Below are 19,368 nucleotides of genomic sequence, written 5' to 3'. Positions count from 1 at the left end.
GTGAATCAATATCACGTGTATATCGTACAACTATGTATCTATTTAGATTAAATCACGGTATTAAATGTATCACGATAAAATATATTATATTAAATAAATATATTTAAAAAATATTAAATAAATATATTATATTATTTTGATGATTCTCACTTTTCCTATACTATTTACAGAACTTCGCAAGTGATAAAATATCTGATTACACACAATATTCTTAATTAAAAATCTATAAATATTTCACTATATTTTGCTTTAATTTTCATAAAAAGATAAATAGAATCAAATGGAGCAATCATAATTTTAAATATTGGATAAAATATATTTATATTTTTATATCTAAATAATCAAGAGCTTTCCATTTTAAAGAAATACTTCAATTAAGATTCGAAGAGAGAGATATCAAATACAAAGTTAATTGAAACCAAAATCAATACTGTAATGTATTTTGATATTGGAGTAGAATAAAAAACAAGTTGAAATCTAGTGATTTTTGACACATGAAAAATATTACAATGAAAAAACTTTTTACCATTTATTTCGATCTTCTATAACACCATGTGACACTCTATTTTATTATATCATTCAATTGTCATCAAATAAATTTCACGTCAACTATTAATTCCAATTTTTTTTTTTTTTCTATAAAAGCAAAAAACTGTGCTCAGTGGAATTTGTTCCCCATTGTTCAAAGATAAAATCCAGTTATACGGATCTAATTGCTTTCTCACATTTCGTTTTTTATTCAATTTCCATCACAATTGGTAGAAACTTTCGTTATATAGGATATTTGAAAAATATATACTATCTTTATAGCAAAAATAGTAAAAATGGATTTCAACTTTGCAATATTTCCTATAAATCACTTTAATAAATTAATAATAATTAAAATAATTTTTTGAATTTAATATTTGTACGTAATTTAATGAAAAAAAATAATTATAAAAATCGAAGCCATTAGAGTTTAATTCATTGCCGATTTTATTTAACGAGAATTATTAATAAACGCTGTTTCGACCGAAATCGCGAAATATTTTCGTGGCTATACAACAGAAACGAATTAAAACGTTGCTTGGAGCACATTTTCAAACTACGCGCGTCAAGTGCGAAACAATTACAATCCGGTTAATTTTATTTCCTAAAATTTCAACAAGCAACAATTGAAAAATATTCTGAAATGATATTGAAAAATTATGTTCAAAAATTTCATATTAAACTGTCATTTTACTTCTATTCGACTACATCGTATCCTAAGGACATTTTCTATAATTATTCTGCCATCAATGTTCTTATTTAATGATAAGTGATATCTTTCCTCTAAGTCAAAATCTTGTCAAAATTAAGAAGAACAGTTGTGTGGATAATAATATTGTATAAAAGTCACGTTGAAGCTTCGAGATTGAATCTTGAAGATTGAATCTTCAAACATTGTATAAAGTTTAAATCTTAAACGAATAATTTAATCTCAAAAAGTGAACTATAAGTCTCAAGTTTTCATAAACTTAAGCTTTATACGTTAAGGTTAAGCTTTTAAGATCAAATCTTGAAACTTCGAAGATTCGAGTTTTATATAACATTGATAAAGAATATATATGTACAATTTAAAATAGATTTGTTGAAAATGATATTAGAAAAATGAAAAATACTATATAGCCATCTTTATTGCCAAGTTAGTGGCGCACTCTACAAATAAATTTACTAACATGTTTTATAAAATTTTATAGTTATTCATTGTCATAAAATATGAAATTTGATTTTTCTATTTTACTGTTTTCACTTCGCAGAACAAGGTATTGTTTTTAGATCTATCAGAAAATAAAGTAGAAAGAGCGAAAGAAAAATATGATGAAATAAAAAAAAAAAAAAAAACAAAAAGAAAAGAAATTTTCAAATTCATAATCTTTGCTGTATGAAATGAACAGTAGCGCATAGCTATTGTAATGTATCTAATTTTTATTACAAAAATGTACAATTTATTCCATTAATTCACACAAAGAACGTGAATTCTCTTTCTTTAAAAGGAATTTGTTCTGCCGGATATAAAAGTATGAAGGAAGCGAATACTGTTTTAAAAGAATGCTTTTAAATGGCTAATTTTATATAACGAAGCAATCTCTGTATCTCAATGTCTGTTCCATGGCCATAACAACGTTCATTAAAGACAGAATTAACAGATATGAAGAAGAATCGGGAGAAAGAACATACCGTAATGTTCGTAAGCTAAAAATTTAAAATGATAATATCTAGAATTAATCAAATGTCTACTTTAATATTCATATTCATCTGTAAAACTATTTACATGATTTATATGCCATAATATCTGAATATTCTAATAAACAAAAATATTTATATATATATTATATTTAATACAAATTTTTAAATATTTCAACTTCCATTAAATTAAATCTTCTCTTCTAGAATTAAAGAATTGTTTTATCTTTGAATTCATACAAAATTATTTGACTTACAACACAAATTGTCACTTCTATATAAAAACATTACAACATATATTCGAATTAAACTCAAATAAATCAAAAATCTATAAATCATTCATCCAATCTATCCATCCTCGAATTGTAAATACAAATACCTAAAATACAAAGAACCTCTGACTCACTATATTATAAAAATTAAGCTATTCATATATTTTTCTCTTCTGGAATTATCTTTCCTCCAAAAACTCATTCAATGCCTCTATAAGAATAAATCGTAATTTCTATAAAGAAATATACAAAATCTGGACCAATAAATAATGCAAAAAGAAATATAAAATATACATCATGGAATACAAAGATACTACTACCTTTCGAAATTCTAACTAACATGAGCGCAAAGAAACAGAATCATATATAAACAAAAGGAACTAAGGGCGCCTCTGACCCCGTTAATTTCGTGTGGAAGAAACTCGTTTTCGATTTTCCTAAAGAAGAACACCGATATTGCGTCCCTCTCAAGAGGAAAAAGGAAGAAAGACGAGAAAATAATGTTTGGTCTGCTTTTATCCCACCGTACGTCCTCCTTGATGCTGATGGCGCATTTCGCATTCTGGCTTATGCCTCGCTGCACCATGCACATCCACTTCATTCTCGTTATACCGATACATCCTGTTGTTCATTCCACCTTCCTGGTTGTATATCCTTACGATATTAAAGAATAATGCGAATACATCGGCCACGAATTAAATCTCATCGGCTATCCTCAGGATTCTTGGAAAATATATGTAATTTCTCTTTTGGAAATCACTTGACATTGGATTTCGGATATTAAGCTAGCATTAGAGAAATGAGAAATCTCTGAACGAAAATAAAAAATTTGTGTTTCTTTCTTTTTCTTTTCTTTTTTTTTCTGAATGTGAATTTTTGAGAGACAGTATCATCAATTTGATTTCAATTGAAATGTTTATAATGAAATGTGTTTTCTTGTGTTGCAAAATCGTTTTATAAGAAGGAATAATATTGCACGTTTAATTGAGAGAATCATTGGAATGAAAATGAAATGAATTTCTTTTTTTTCTTTTTTTTTTTTCAAGTCTAGAATATAACTTCTGTATCGTACTCTTAGAAAATTAACTTCGTTTTTGTAATAACTATGTATTTCGCGAAACAATGTTACCGATTTCATTGATGGAGAACTGCAAATTACGCGGTACACATTTTCTTGCAATTAGCAGTTTCTGAACAATTCAGGCTGACACATTTACTAGCGGCAAATGACATTTTAATACAATGCAATTAATTTCTTACAAACTTTTTCCATTACCATATTCGTTAGTTTTTGTCAACTTTTGCAAACAAAAATCTATAATTTTCCAGAAATTAATTAATGCAAATATCGATGAAAGTTGTTTCACAAAATCAGTGGAAATTAAAGAATAAAAAGACAAACTTTTATATTTTAATTAAACACGATAATCAAATGAATTCAATAGATTGCAATAATTTATATCAATGTCTCAATGCTATATTTTATCGTTAAATTAAAATTAAATAAAAATAAAAATTATATGATAAATGTTAAATAAAAATTATATTAACGTAACATAATAAATTTTAAATTATTTCGTTTAAATTATAACAGATCTGTTATCAGAATACCTACTATCTAAACTTTCTGTGATTTCACTATCTAAACATTTTACTATCAAAATACCATGTTTCCTTTATTACTTTAATGTGAGGTTAGTATTGTATACTCTAGCACTTTATGGATAATAACATTCAAAGGAAAATACGTATAATGCTAAATATTTTAATGCAAAACAAATGAAAATTACAGAAGATTTCGCGATATTAAGAAAATATACAAAAAAAAAACAATTCAATGTAATTTAACATATTAAAAAATATTAGTATATTTTACTAATAAAAACTAAATTAGACAGATATTCTAAATTATTCTAAATTACATTAACCTTTACCATTTTGTTCATTTCTTTTAATATAGAATAATCTATTAACCAAAAATTCTTTCAATTAAACATGCCTATTTAATTTATAAAAAAAATTCACTACAGTAAACAAAAAAAAATATAAATAAACTGATAAAAAAATTAATATCAAATCTTGACAAATCTTTATTTCTAATATTGAACGAGAAAAAAAAATTTGTTAATAATTTACACATTTCAATAAACGTGCCTATTCACGCGTGCTTAGATTATCTGTGAGCAGCACTGTGCGAACAATCTTTTAAAAATATGGCAATGCAATATGCAGTTTGCCTCGTTTCTATTTACGCGCGCATCCGCACAACAACCCTTGCGAAGTATCGGGCTATGAGTTATTTTACGTTTACCGCATAAAAGAGTCCCCATTAATACGTAATGCAAAATACGGATTAGATCCGGGAAGACTGAATACTGCATTATCCTCGAAACACGATGAACGTATTATAATATCGCTGTAAACGTAACCGCAACCGGTGTAAAATGCGAGCAGATGCGGGTGTACTCGCCACATTCTTACCTAACTTACGGCCCTTTTATGTAGATTCGATCGTAAATTAAAGACTGTTCCACCTTTCGCCGTTCAAGTAATTATATACGGTATGTCTATGGTCCCTCTTTTATACGTTCGCCAACTTTTCAAGGAGCTTGCCTCTCTCTACCTTCCGAATGATCGTTCAAATACAGTGAGAAATTCGACAATGTGTTTTTTACGTTTTATCATATGTGTGAGGGCAGTGATTCTCATATGGATCATGACTCTTGTGAAGTGATTATTAGAAAATTATTACAAAATTATAAAATTACAATTCATGCTAATAATCATAATAAATAAACTAAAATAAATTTTTTAGAAATTGAAATAATAAAATTTATACACATTATTGTAAAATTAGATGTAAGAAAAACTAAGAAACATTTTAAGAATCAGAATAGAATTGCCAATTGCGTATATTCTTGACTTCAAAAATAAAACAAGAGAAAAAATTCAAATTGGAACAAGAAATCGATCGAATGCTTGGAAAAAGAAATAAATATAATGTATTTATTAATTAAAGATATATGAACTATCAACAAACTTTTATTGTTTCTTGAATTTTTAGGTCAATAAATATAAATGCGATATTGGAAAGGTAGAAGAAAATTAAATTTTCTGAAAAAAATAAACCGATCAAACGTTATGTTAATTGGTAATTCGTCAAAGAGCTACGTGTGACTCGAAATTGGGACACAATATAAAAATATTATTTAAAGCAAGAGATTTTCTTGAAATGAAAGTAATCGAATAATTATGCGGGTAATTTAATATTAAAACTCTCTGTGGAAAATTGTATTTTAAAATTATGAGGTCAGTTTTTCTCGAATGAGATTGAAAAAAACAAAATTGTCCTTCTTCGAACGGCTTTCGGTAATCACGAACATGTAGAATTAACTTCATACATAAATAATCAGCAGAACAAGTAAAATAAGTCTTCGTTGTTTCAATAAAGTTTCACGTCATACGAGATTTTAATAATTATTATTATTATGTATCATTAATATTTCATGATCGATATTAACAATTTCCAATAAGTTTAAAATTATTATTTAAAATTTGTTAAAATTATATTAATTATAATTATATTAATTAAAGATTTATTTTATGAATTTTTTTAGATAATAAAAAATACATATAGTTGTTAGATTTTCTAATATTTCAGATTGTGATAACATTTTATAATCCTTTACCCGTAATTATTGTAAATCTTTCATTCCATTCCATAGAAGAATCTTATAAATTCTTTAAACATATATAACCTGTCATTATAATATTCTATATTTCAAATTTAATAACTCTCGCTATATCCATTTATTTTTTTAATTATAATTAACTAAGAAATTGTTAAAATATTTTATTTTTAATATTCTAAAGAAATAATACATTCCAATCCTATTAAAATTTAATTAAATAAATTCACTTAAACATAAAAAGATATCTCAAAAAATTTCATTGTAATTATTCCAATATTTCCAAACCTGACATTTTTTTTCCAAATCATCATCTATTTTCTTATCTCTTTATCATTTTCCAAAATTAGACGATCGAAAATCTTGAGAACCCCTCGAATCGCTTCATTTCATCGATCGATCGAATCGAATCAACTTCATCGAATTGCACAATTTGATCGTTTTGACGAATTCGAGTCGAATAAAACTAATATCGATCGAAACAACGGCGGAGGAAAATAAAGAAGAATTCGTACTGCATTCCACGTAAGAAAAGTAATCGCTCGGAAAGAAAAGGTGAAAGAGATCGAGAAGAAAAGGAAGGACACTTGGATAAACGATGAATTGTTCAAATCTTTCAACTCGTCTTCGCCTTCTTTCGTGGCGTTCAACTTTTCTCGTTCGATTCTTAAATCGTCTTTGTGCTCCGACGTGCGTTACTAGATAATGTATATCATACGTCTAAAGAAAGAATTATTATTCCTAGCGAAAATCAAAAAGAAATCCGACGAATCTCTGTGACAGGCCATCGTTTCTTTTGGAAAGTTGAAAAATTATAACTTTATCGAGATAAGTTTCAATGATCGTTCTTTATTAAACAAATTTTTTTGTAATATTCATCTTTTATTTATCTTCCCTTATCTCTATACCTAATCATTTATTCTATCTTAATATATTTATCCCTAATAAATTTAATTTAAAATGAATATAAAATACATTTATTACTTTTTCCATAAATAAAATTAATCTACCTAATCCAAGGATATCTCGTAACATTTGTAACTCGCTGAAATTCGTTTATATTAATTTTGAAACGGCCAGAACTGAAACCAGATTATATTTAGAAGCCTGGATTTATCCCTATCATATTTATTTTTTTTAAAAATTTCATAAAATCAAATCAAAATCCTCCATAAAACTGACTTAAGTTCATCGTACACCCTCATCGTTCGTCATTCCATCAAATAAATTACGAAAACATTAATTTGAAACTGATAGCAATAAATTCTGCATCGAATAATTTCTAGTGGATTCATGATCGAGCCACAATTTATGAAATTCTAATAACGAAAGCAAAAAATTTCAAGTGTTTGTTGTTTGAGACAAACTCGGTAATTTAAGGACACTTTCCGATATATTAAATTTCGTTTCGATAAATCCGATCCTTGTATAAACATTTTATCAATTTATGACCGTGTACTTCGTGAATTCACGATAATCATCTTATCGATAATAAACATCTTATCAAAATACTAAAAAGTATCTCGTGAAGAATCTAGGATGCAATTTGCAGGAATTAGTGCTTCGAAAGAATGAAAGGGCATGAAACATAGGTAAAGAAGAGATCGAAGAGAAAAAGGAAGAAATAATACGAAAGTTTGTTATGATGAGAAGATACTCGCTTCCTCAAAATTATTTTTCCATGTTTTGTGGCACATAATTTCAGTTATACACTACTAATATAATTTTATTATCGTATTAGGAAATGACTTTTATTCTCTTTTTTTTTTTCTTTTTAACACGTTTCAAAATGATTCCAATCAGCGAATGAAAATGCGAATGTAAAAATTTAATCGGCTGCAACGAAGATTATCAAATGCTCTCGGATTCCAATTTCCACCGATCGAGTGATATAATTCCATTAATAAAAGATATTCGGAACGTTATTCGGCTCTTTCCACCGGATGGAATTCCATTTTTCTGTTTTCACCCTTTGAAACAACGCGGAAAATCACCGAATCGGAAAATAAATTGTCAATCAAATTCTGTGCGTCAGACGAGACGAAATTCTGCTTAAATCGCCACTGTCGAATTAATTAGCCGATTAATCGTTCCAAATTATTATCCTTGCTTCGAGATAAAGATTAAACACACAAAAAATAAGTCTTTTGCAAAGTGGACATTGCTTTCGTCGCGGTTCAACGAGTCGGAATTAATTTGATTTCGTTGTATCTCGATATTTGAAATCTTTTTTTTTTTTTTTATGTTCAACGAAATGAATAACTTTTTTTTTCAATATTTTAATATACAAAATATATTTTGTATTATATTATAATTAAATGATAATACAAGGTATGACACATCTATAATTTCTTTGAATTTCATAAATGATGATAACTCTAATTATTTTCTACTTTGGATAATTAGATATTAATTATTTATAATAATTTCGCGAATCGTAATTTTTATAATGAATTGTGAATTATGAAATATTTTTTAATGTTAAAATTTTAAGAACTTGCGTGTATACAATAAAAATTCTCAAATTGAAAACAGATCAAATATTTAACCGAAATACAATTAAAATATCAAATAAAATATCAGAGATACGAACATAAAATATTGAATATTAAAAAAAAAATATTAATTAATATATAAATAAAAATTATTAAATACATTAATTATTTAAATAAATACTCATCGATCTAAATAACTAATAAAAACAAATATCAAACTATTATGAAAAAATCATACAAAATTTTAAAAATAATATAATTTACTTATTTCTAAATCAATACATTTTCTTAATAACGACAAAACGACTTTTTGCTCTTACCATTCTATTTAAATTTTATTGAGATTTAGAAATATCCTACTTTCAATTTTTTATATTAAACTATGATCATGATTGATTTGATTTTTCTTTCACCTTTGTGTTTTTTCGCGAATTACTATAATAAATATAATATCTAATCAAATAAAATATTATATATTATACATAAATAATTTAAATAATCATCGTCATATTATTATGAAACCTGATTCTTTCATTAAATTTTAATATTCATGATGACTTTTACTTAAATTTTGTTCGTTCAAAGTTAGAATTAAAAACTATAACTGTTGTGCATTAAAATAATATTAACAACAATGTTTCACAAAAGTCGATAATATCTGTTCGGTCATTTTACACAGATTAAAACAGAAATATCGTTGATAACAGAAAGCACAACGATAATCGCGAGCAAATAACGAGAAATTATTCGATGCGAATATTAACAATATTTTGTAATATTGATTGATAACTTCGTCCTCGTTTCACGTTATTCTTCCCTGTATCATTATCTCTATATATATAATTTTTCATTCTCATCGACCGTAATAATCTTTATGGCGAAGTAATAGTATTTTTCATTATATTCCATGGAATGGAAAAGCTATATTTTTATTTTTACAAAATGAATAAAAATATTTAATTTATAAGTAGGTTAATCGCTTTGGGATAAAATTCGAATGTTCTACATACGATTCTACATATAAAGTGATTTATAATTGACGAAACTTGCATCAAAGCTGAATTCAATAACGAAAGACAATGGGAAAAAATTCGTATAAATATAAAATCGATACGATGCCAATATGACGTTTTAATCGCTTTTTGGTTCGTTTTAATCCTTTTGCAAATCAAAGCTAATGAATTTCGATTCCTAGTTTGTATAAATTTCTTTTTATATTTGTATAGCTATTTTGCTCAATATAAAAATTTAGGATGCTCTTTTTATAATATGATTTTAAATAGTTTTTTTCTGAATATATCAAAAAAACTTATTTTATCTTATAATTTTAATCTTAAATTAACAACTTTCTCGTTTCAAGAGAAGAATACGTAATTGTAAAATTTGCATTATACACCTAAAACTCAAAACTTACCTTCCATGAATGAAATATATTTCCACAATCCTCCTTTCAGAATTGAATATTAAACATACGGCTTTATAATATGTAATACCAATTAATAAATTATTATAAAACTAAATAAACTTAATAAAACTAATATTTCAAAAATATATACAAAAGAACAAATTAAAAAATAGCAAACTATCGAGACTGTTACCAAATTTTCAATAAAAATTATTCAAGATGAACTTTGGAAAAACATATTTCATATCATGTTAATTAAAACAATTAAAAACTAAAATACAAAAGGAAAATAAAAAATGAAATCATAAAAAATAGAAAAACATAAATAGTAATTTTGCGGATTAATCGCGATAGCGTAATTATCCACTAGCAAATAGTACGTTACTATATAATTATAACGAAATGTTCCAACGCCCCAGATTGCAATAATTATCATCAGTGGCTAATTAACAAAGAGCCGAAATAAATCATTGTCTCTACGTATGCATATGGAAAATTCGAGTGCATCGATATGAAAGCTAATTATTGTTAAACGACGACTTGAAACAGCAACCAGAAAGTCGATGTACTAGAAGGGACTACGGTCTTAAAATTACAAATAATTATATCCGATTACCAGGCGAAATTGTGATAAATGTTCTTAAGTTATTGCGATAATCGCTTAATACTTAACGCACATTGTGTGAACTTCCATAATTATGGATTATTCGACTTGAAATTTAATTCAATGCTTTATTATATGATTCTCTGTAACAATGTTTCTCAATCAAATTTCATGACATATAAATAAATATCAAGAATTTTATTGATGTTTTACAATACGTGAAAATATTTAATATTTATTAATAATCATAAATAATATTCGACGAACAAATAAGAATCGATTTTACTTACTGAAGCTTGTCTCTATTAATATTAGCTAAATCGAAATACTGATCTAATATTTTAATATTTGTTAATTATAAATATTTTTATATTTTATAAATATTTCTTTTCTTTTCGTCTTAAAAATTATTAAAATTCAACGTTAAAGATTAAAAAGGATTGAGAAATATTGGTGCATAATGCAATTTTGTCAATTTTAAAAAGTTTAAATTATATTATATTTTTTGAAAAAGAAAAAATTAAACTGTAATACCACTTACCTTTTTCTCTAATTCTTCTTCTATTGAGATACATATAAATATTATCTTTATTCAATGAAATTACATTTTTTTATCTCGTTTAACTTGTTTTTATAAACTAATGTAATATTAAATTTTTATTAACTCATACATATATATAGAAATATCTTACTTACACTTCTGTGACCATTGCATTTCGAGGTTAATCTGTAATCGTTGGCAAGTCTGTTCGACTCGACGAGACTGGAGAAACAAGTTTTAGTACTTTAGAACGGAACGGCTCTGAACGTTTCATCCGATCATCTTCGTCTTTTCACCAACTAAAAGTGGATGCAAGACGCTTCTCGAACTCGTTTGCTTCTAATGAAGTTGCTATTTTCACAGAATGTTTCTCGAACGAACTATTTTGTAAGAAGATGATAGCAATAGTTCGGAAAACAAAGTTGAATCTGTTTTCTTGTTTGTTAATCATAAATATCAATAATAAAATCGATAACAATTAATATAATCAATTGATCAAAATTTCCAAAATTTTTAATTTATTAAAAAGAAAAATTAAAGCTAAAATTATTATACTTTTCTAAACTGATTTTTATTTGATCGACTAATTAAATATTTTTAATACTTAATTCATACAAAATTTTCTATTGATATTAAAATTAAAATTGTAGTTTTTAATAATTTTTAAAATAAATACAATAGTTTGTAAAATAATAGTTTTTAAAATAATGCACGTTTTAAACTGCATTAACATATAGTACATAAAATTAGCAATTACAAATTTGAAAATAGAAAAATATATTAATTAATTACACAGCCTCGTTATCATTAAAACAGATTCAATTCCGTTCAGTGCCGTTCAAACGAATTAATTTCAATAATAATTGACAATGTACTTACGTCGTACTTTTCTTGGATATGAGGTCCAGCTTGAGCGATGTACAACGTGCTGGCCGTGTCGAATACCAATTCCAGAGGAATTCTTGTCACTCGTTGCCTGGCCATCTCGTGACAATTCAGGTACAAAGTGACATCCGTCGTTGATACTCTGATAACGATTTTAGACCATTTTCTCGACAACTTTGGCACCGTGAATTTCGCCACTTCTTCTGAATGCGAATGCAAGTCGGAATTGGTATAGATCAATGAGACATTTTGATTGGTACCTGGTCCATCCTATCATGGAATGAAAATTATAAAAATTCATATAAATTTCTAGATGAGATACAACCCCTTATTTCATTGTTTTAAAAATATAATTTCTTAAATGTTAGATTACAAATTTTATCTAGAATTATCAAACATTTATATATTTCATTTGAATCAAAAATATAATTATATATTATTTCATTGCCATTAATACAATAATCTAATAATAGATAAAATATTTAATTAAATACTTATTACAAAATGATAATTCAAAAAATTTTGAAATAAATCTCATGTTCTCCCAGGTATCGAATTGATATTTAAAAAAATAAAAGAGACAAACATATCCCAACGAACGTGATACCAAAGATCCTGAAATTTTCCAATTTCGAATCAACAAACCAGAACTGAATTCGTCATAAAAAATTATATCGAACTCGTTCTCGACTTGGAACAGGAAATACCAAGGGATTCGAAAGTCGAGCTGTTTTCCCGCGGTCTCTATCGATCCTCGCGGGGATCGTATACACTTCTCGAGACCGAAGGTGGCTGCTTTCGCTGCGAAACACGTATACCTCGGTATTATCCGTGGAAAACGGTGCCGTGAGAGAACGTGAAAGATCTCAAAGAAATTTGAAGACCCGTAATGTAACAACGGCCTCGAAGGTATTAGGAAACATGAGGAAATTCCCTCCATCCGCCAATAGGAAAGCGTCGACTTAAAAGTCTCTATCGCGTCACTGCACTCGTTTCCTTGTAAATCGATCGATTTTAGTTGGAAATTTTTGCCGATTTCCCAATTACTTTTGTATTCAGTTTTATATCGCTTTTTTTTACTTTTTTCTTTTATTTTATTTCACAGTTTTTATCGCGCTGGAAAAAGGCGAATTCTTGGAAACGTTGAATGGATTTTTCGGTGTTTTTTATCAGGCGTATATTTTTGGATTTTCTAGTGATTCTATTGTTTTGAATTTTTTATTACCGACGTGACGAAAACATGAATTCTTAATTTTAAACTAACGATGAAATAATGTTTTAGCGAAATTGAATTCTGAAGCGAATACTGACATTTTCAAACATCTTAATAATTATCTTATCATATTCTACATTTAAAAATTTCTATCGTCCAAATTATCAAATTGTAATTGTATTTTTTTATATATTTGTACAATTGAAATAAATATTTCCTTTTATTTTATCTATTCGGTCAAATATAACGCAATGAAATATCGAAGCACAATAGATGTAAATGATTAATTATTTTTGAAAAAATTTATGACAAGAAGTAAGTTACACTTACCGATATACGAATTCCTAATTGCACCACTGTCTCGAAGGGGTTCAAAACCGCGAAGAGATAACTGGTCCTGAAGGACATCGGTTTGAAAGTTGCCACAAGGGTGAACTCTGCTGGCAATTTTTCCGGCAAGTACAATCGATAGGGCTGTTTAACTTCGGATCCGGGTCGGAAGCCAAAACTTGGAAATCCATCGAGACCATCGTCGATGTACAAATTAGTGTCGTCCGTATCGGCAGATGCAACGGCAGCCTCGATTAAATCATAATTTATTTCTGAAACAAAAAGATTTGAAATGGTTAGAAAAATTTCCTCATTCGTTTCAGAAATATTAACCGCAATTTTTGAAAATTGCAATTTAATATTTCAATGCCTAACGCTAATTTTGCAAACATATTTTGGAGCGCAAAACATTTATTTGCAAACATTTATAATAATCGGATAATTTAAATTTATGCTATCGCATAAAAGTTGAAAGTTGAATTATTAAAATATAGAATGTAAAATGTAGAATTTGAGTTAGTTTTTTTTTTTTCTTTTTGAAATAAAATTTTGTAGAAAACCAGTAATCTCATTTTGTGAAAATGAAATTTGCATCACAATAATTGCATTCCACGATTGTAATGAAATAAATTTTGGAGTGATAAATATAATTTTTATAAATATTGCCTTTCATAAATTATTTTGGAATTATTGATGAATATATATTGAAAGGAGATTGAAACGTGATTAACGCAATTTATATCCACGAAGAATTTCACTTCTTGTCTGTCTCTTTCAATTCAAATGAAAATTCAATGAGATAACTAAAATAAAAGTATATGTTTGCATCTCGTTTTCGCTTATTTCTATTTACCAACCTGTTCCGCAAAATTGCAAACTCTCTTAAGTAAAAGAGGGCAAAAGATTCAAAGATTCGAGTTTCTAAAAGTATATAAAACTCTTTCCGTTAAGACGATTCAAGATCAACATCGTGAAAGTGGACAAGTATTTGTAAAGAAAAAAATAAAAAAATAAAAAAATAAATAACTAAAACAAAATAAAAGATAATATAAGAATCTTAAACATAATTAAAAATTTTCTTTGAAAGTTCTTTAAAAATAATTTACCACTACTAATATTATTATAGTTATCTTCTTAATTTTTTCGAACGTTAATAATTAATTGATACATCATCAATTTCTATCAAAAATTTTTCTTAAAAATAAAAAATAATAAAAATTTTATAAAATACTTTAATCAATACTTACTTTATTCATATATTCCAAATTGAAGTTAAAAAGATTAAAAAAAAAAAGTATAGTTCACGAAGATTGGAATTCTTACGATGATCCTTTAAGCGATCAAAATTTTCTTCGAAAATTTCCTCCCAATCCATCAAAAATTCCAATAAAGCGTCAAGATTCTCACAGAATATGTTCAAACATAATTAAATATTTCTTTATTGATCGTACAATTTTAATTATTTTGACATCTCTTAAACTTTTCTCAAAAATACCTCGTCAATATAAAAACAAAGAAAAATATGAATAATAGAATCTCGATTTTCTGGCTGAAAGGTCACCAGTTCGATTTTCCTTCCCTGTTCTTGCTTAACTTAAAACGAATTCTCCCTCTCTCCCGGAAACTTCAATTAATCCAAAGTAAGAAACGAGAAAACACTCGGTTACCCTTACACCGCCGCCCCCAGTTCCCAAATAGCAAGCCTCTAATTTGCATCCCCTGTTTCATGCAAATTGTTTAAACACAGTTCGAGCAACGCTTCGAATATCGCGGTGAACCGCGAATATTATTTAAACTCGATCGTTCCGCGAGCTTTGCTCAACCCCGGGGAGAGACTATAGTTAATTAAGAGCACACGGTTGAAAATGGACCGAGGAGGGGAAGGGGAGGAGGGGAGGGGATGAAAAATGCGAGGCGGCGAAAAGTGGTTGAAACTCGAGAAGAAGAACTTTAATTAATTCGTTGCGTGGAGATTTGGGAAGGTTCTGCTTCTCGGGATTACCGGACGAAATCTTGATAAGGCAGGCCCTGTCCGATACGATTCGAGGCACGAGGAATTCTGAGTGGCTAACGCCCTTGAAACATCTTGTTTGGCCGGACTGATTCGAATTATTAAGCAGCTTAAATTACCTCGAGGTAAAGTTTAAAGTTCGGGTAACCGAGATCCTTTTTCGAAATTAGAATTGGTTTTGAAGTTGTTCGAGGCGTGGAGGAACGAAGAAAGTGGAAATGAAGTGGAGGGGAAGGGAAGTTCTACGATTTAGATAAAGTATTTTCGTTTGTACATTAATCGTGAATAGGAATTGGCTTGAAGTTTCTTACTGAGATTTTTTTTTTTTAGGTGGATTTCAGTTTTATTTGTTTTATGAAAAAATAAGTGAACGTTTTTATTAAAAATTTTAATAGATTTATGTGTAAGACTGAAACTTGTTCAAAATTTTGATGAACAAATAATGAGACGTTTCTGATCTCTAAAGAAAAGATTCCTATTTCACGATTATGTGCTTTTTAATCATGTAAAAAAAAAATCGGTTAAATGCAAATTATGTGGGTTTTATATGCTGTTTAAACTATTATAGCATAGTTTCGAGAAGTGATTATGACCATACTTCTTTAATGTATTATATTATGGCCTCATTTTAGCGCCATACGTCATACAGATTCGCGAAGCTCAATATACTGTGGTTCACCGCAGCTGAAAGCTCGCTTCGATAATCGATATTTATTGCCGAAATATGAGTCTATAAATCGCATTAAAAATCGTATGCTTAGCATTGTACTAGCTATAAAATTAGCGCAATTTTTCTCCTCTCGCGCGAATATTCTATATTATTTATGTTTCCCAAATAAATATCTTAAAAATAAATTATTACCATTAAACAAACCATACTATATTGATAACAGACAGATAAAAAACATTTTGCAATTTTTCTCACAAAAATTATTATCTATCGTTATTTAGATACGTAATAGAATATTGAAAAACAATTGTCAAGAAGAATCTTAAATAAATCCTTAACTGCTTTAAACCTATTCCTAAGTTGATATGTTCTCCTGATACATACAGAACGATTTTCAGATTGCCTTTTTAGTCTTTCTCTTTGCATTCCCTTAACTCGAAGTCCACGAACTTCGATAAGAGAGAATTTCGAATTCTAAACGCGATTCTATTTCCTTGAAATTTCTTTCATCGATGGAGGCGCATCGAAGAGTTTTAGAAAGCTCGACAGTGAGGATTTCAACGCCTGACAAGTTTGATTCAGCGAATACACAGGGAGACTTCAACGTCCGCACGAGAAATGGATGGAAAACTTCCTAGCGTGTATATTCTCCTAATATGCAATCACGTTTTACGCAGAAATTACAACAAAATGAGGGTCACCAAAAGAGCTAATGATCAATCATGAGATAAAATGTTTCGTGCAATTTTGAATTAATGGAACAAACTGTATTATTAGTTGCAAATGATCGTTTTGTAAGATTCTTATAAGACGAGAAGTTTCTCGGTTATTCTTTTATTAAAGAGTTTCTCTGTGAATAATTATTTTTACCCAGATGAAAAAGATATACATATACTAAATAAATATTAGAATTTATATATATGTATTTATAGTTAGTGAAATAATTTTATTTTATCAATTTATGTTATCCAATTTTTTTATTTACATAATTTCTGATTACGTAAATAAATAATTAAATAAGAAATTAAGAGGAACGATAGATTTATGTTGTCAAAGTGTTGAAAAAGTTTAAAGAAAGAAATTGTGAAGTATTCTTTTGCTTAAATTTTTATGCAAAAGCGGATTATTATAAAGATAAAAATGCAGAAATAATTATTATTTAGTTATAATTTGTTTATTTGACAATCTTTTATCGTATAAATATTTCTTTAATTTTGATAATATATTGAAAAAATTAAATAATCTTTTGTAATACATAAAGATGTTAATCAAACTATCTTCGAAACAAGACTAAAAAAAAAATTATAAAATAAATATTTCAACCATAAAAAATAATAAATATAAATTATAAGATTTCAACTATACATCATATATAAATAATTCGATTGATCTGGTTTCATTCACCCATCAAAAAGCACTTCGAAAATATGTTTTTAAAAGAATCGTAAGTTTGTAACATGAACGTATGAAAAACATTATTGTTTCTATCCTAAAAGAAGAAAAAGTATATTTTGCTCAACCAAACCAATTTTTCGTTTTAAGATCCCTCTCATGGGACGATACAGCCCGCATCGAAAACCTTTCCTCTTTATTATGAAGTTGTTACAATGGAATTCATTCGTTACGATCGAGAAATTGTTTTTCAATTTTCATAATACCATAAATACGAAAGTAACGTAAATGATACTGAACAATGAAATCTTCAAGACAGAATCGACAATGTATTGATTCTTGAAGAAAAATAACAAATATAATAAATTTTGAATAATAAACTATGCATCCTGATAATTATTCTTGTAATTATAATTTTAATGTATCTAAAAAAGAATGAAGTTGCACAAATAAATAGTGGATGAACAGTTTATATTATGAACAGTTCATGAAATATATCTATATTTTAAAATTATTTTATTTGAAATTTTAATAATAATATCTAAAGCAATAATTAACTAAATTCGTTCATTTTATTATCCTAAAACATACGCCATGAACATTGAACAAAGTAATTAATAGCTTTCTACATCAAGCTACACCACCACCATTCATTAACAACTTTTTCGCAAAATTGCATGTTCAAATTAATCAAACTATCATCGAAATATAAAATAAATAATAAAGAAATACTAAACTCTACCAACAAGAGTTTCTAACTTATGATAAAAAAAAAAACATAATACAATAATGATTAGTGTCAGAATAAAGATCTCTATCTCGATATGGAATTAACTATTATTAATAATGAATCAAATATAATAATTAATAACCTTCTACATCAAATTTCTAATAATACACATTTTCTTACCACTTATTATATCCATTACTTATTTATATCTTCAAATTAATCAAATCACCTTCAAAAAAAATGAAATATAAAAAGTATTGATTCACACAAAAGTTTCCAACGAATAATAAAAGAAAAAGAAAAAGAAAAAAAAAAGGAAGATTATGTAAAACAATAATGTAATATTAGAGAAAACAATCTTACACAAAATTAATTAAACATCAACTTCTTTCATTTTCTTAATCTGCTTAAAATGATTACAATATTCTTTTCAAATCAAATCTTTTACAACATCAATTAACATTTTCCTCCCCTGATTATCTACAAAATTAATCAAATGACTTTCAAAAAAAAGAAATACAGAACAAGCTTAACAAAAGCTTCCAACTAATAATGAAAGGAAAAATAAAGAGGAAAAAGGCAAGATCATGTAATACGATAACGATTAATGTCAGATAAGACGATCTTGACAAAAAAATTCTGAGAGCTTCTCAATTCCCTCTCGTGGAGCAAACTCTCCTGGAGGAAACCCTCGCAATTTTCATAAGAAGGAAGAATTCTTTCAGCCCGTGACAAGAATCGATTTCGCGTATCCGTTTCACGGCTATTTTAATTCGTTCCAAATCCAGAACAGAAACGATACCGATCACTTGGTTCTAACAGAAGGCAAACGTTTACCTTCATTTTCACAGCTACTGATCCACGATTCCGCTTCCGTTCGATTAAAAAACTCATGCTGCAATTCTCCATGGAGATGATCGGCCAAT

General features: G+C 27.4%; 1 protein-coding gene across 9 annotated transcripts in view; it reads right to left on the bottom strand.

Moving 5' to 3' along the window:
* LOC412865 (collagen alpha-2(IX) chain) overlaps positions 1-19,368 on the bottom strand; it is a 328,107-nt gene that overhangs the window by 232,899 nt on the left and 75,840 nt on the right. For all 9 annotated transcript variants that reach the window (XM_006564334.3, XM_006564336.3, XM_006564339.3 and 6 more), the window contains 2 exons: positions 13,640-13,911; positions 12,091-12,366 (listed from right to left, as the gene is read on the bottom strand). In XM_006564334.3, the coding sequence (XP_006564397.1) occupies positions 12,091-12,366; positions 13,640-13,911 (548 nt within the window). The remainder of the gene's footprint in view (positions 1-12,090; positions 12,367-13,639; positions 13,912-19,368) is intronic.

This window comes from Apis mellifera, linkage group LG11, assembly GCF_003254395.2.
Source record: "Apis mellifera strain DH4 linkage group LG11, Amel_HAv3.1, whole genome shotgun sequence".
NCBI lineage: Eukaryota > Metazoa > Arthropoda > Insecta > Hymenoptera > Apidae > Apis > Apis mellifera.
This window is presented reverse-complemented; position numbering and strand designations above follow the sequence as displayed.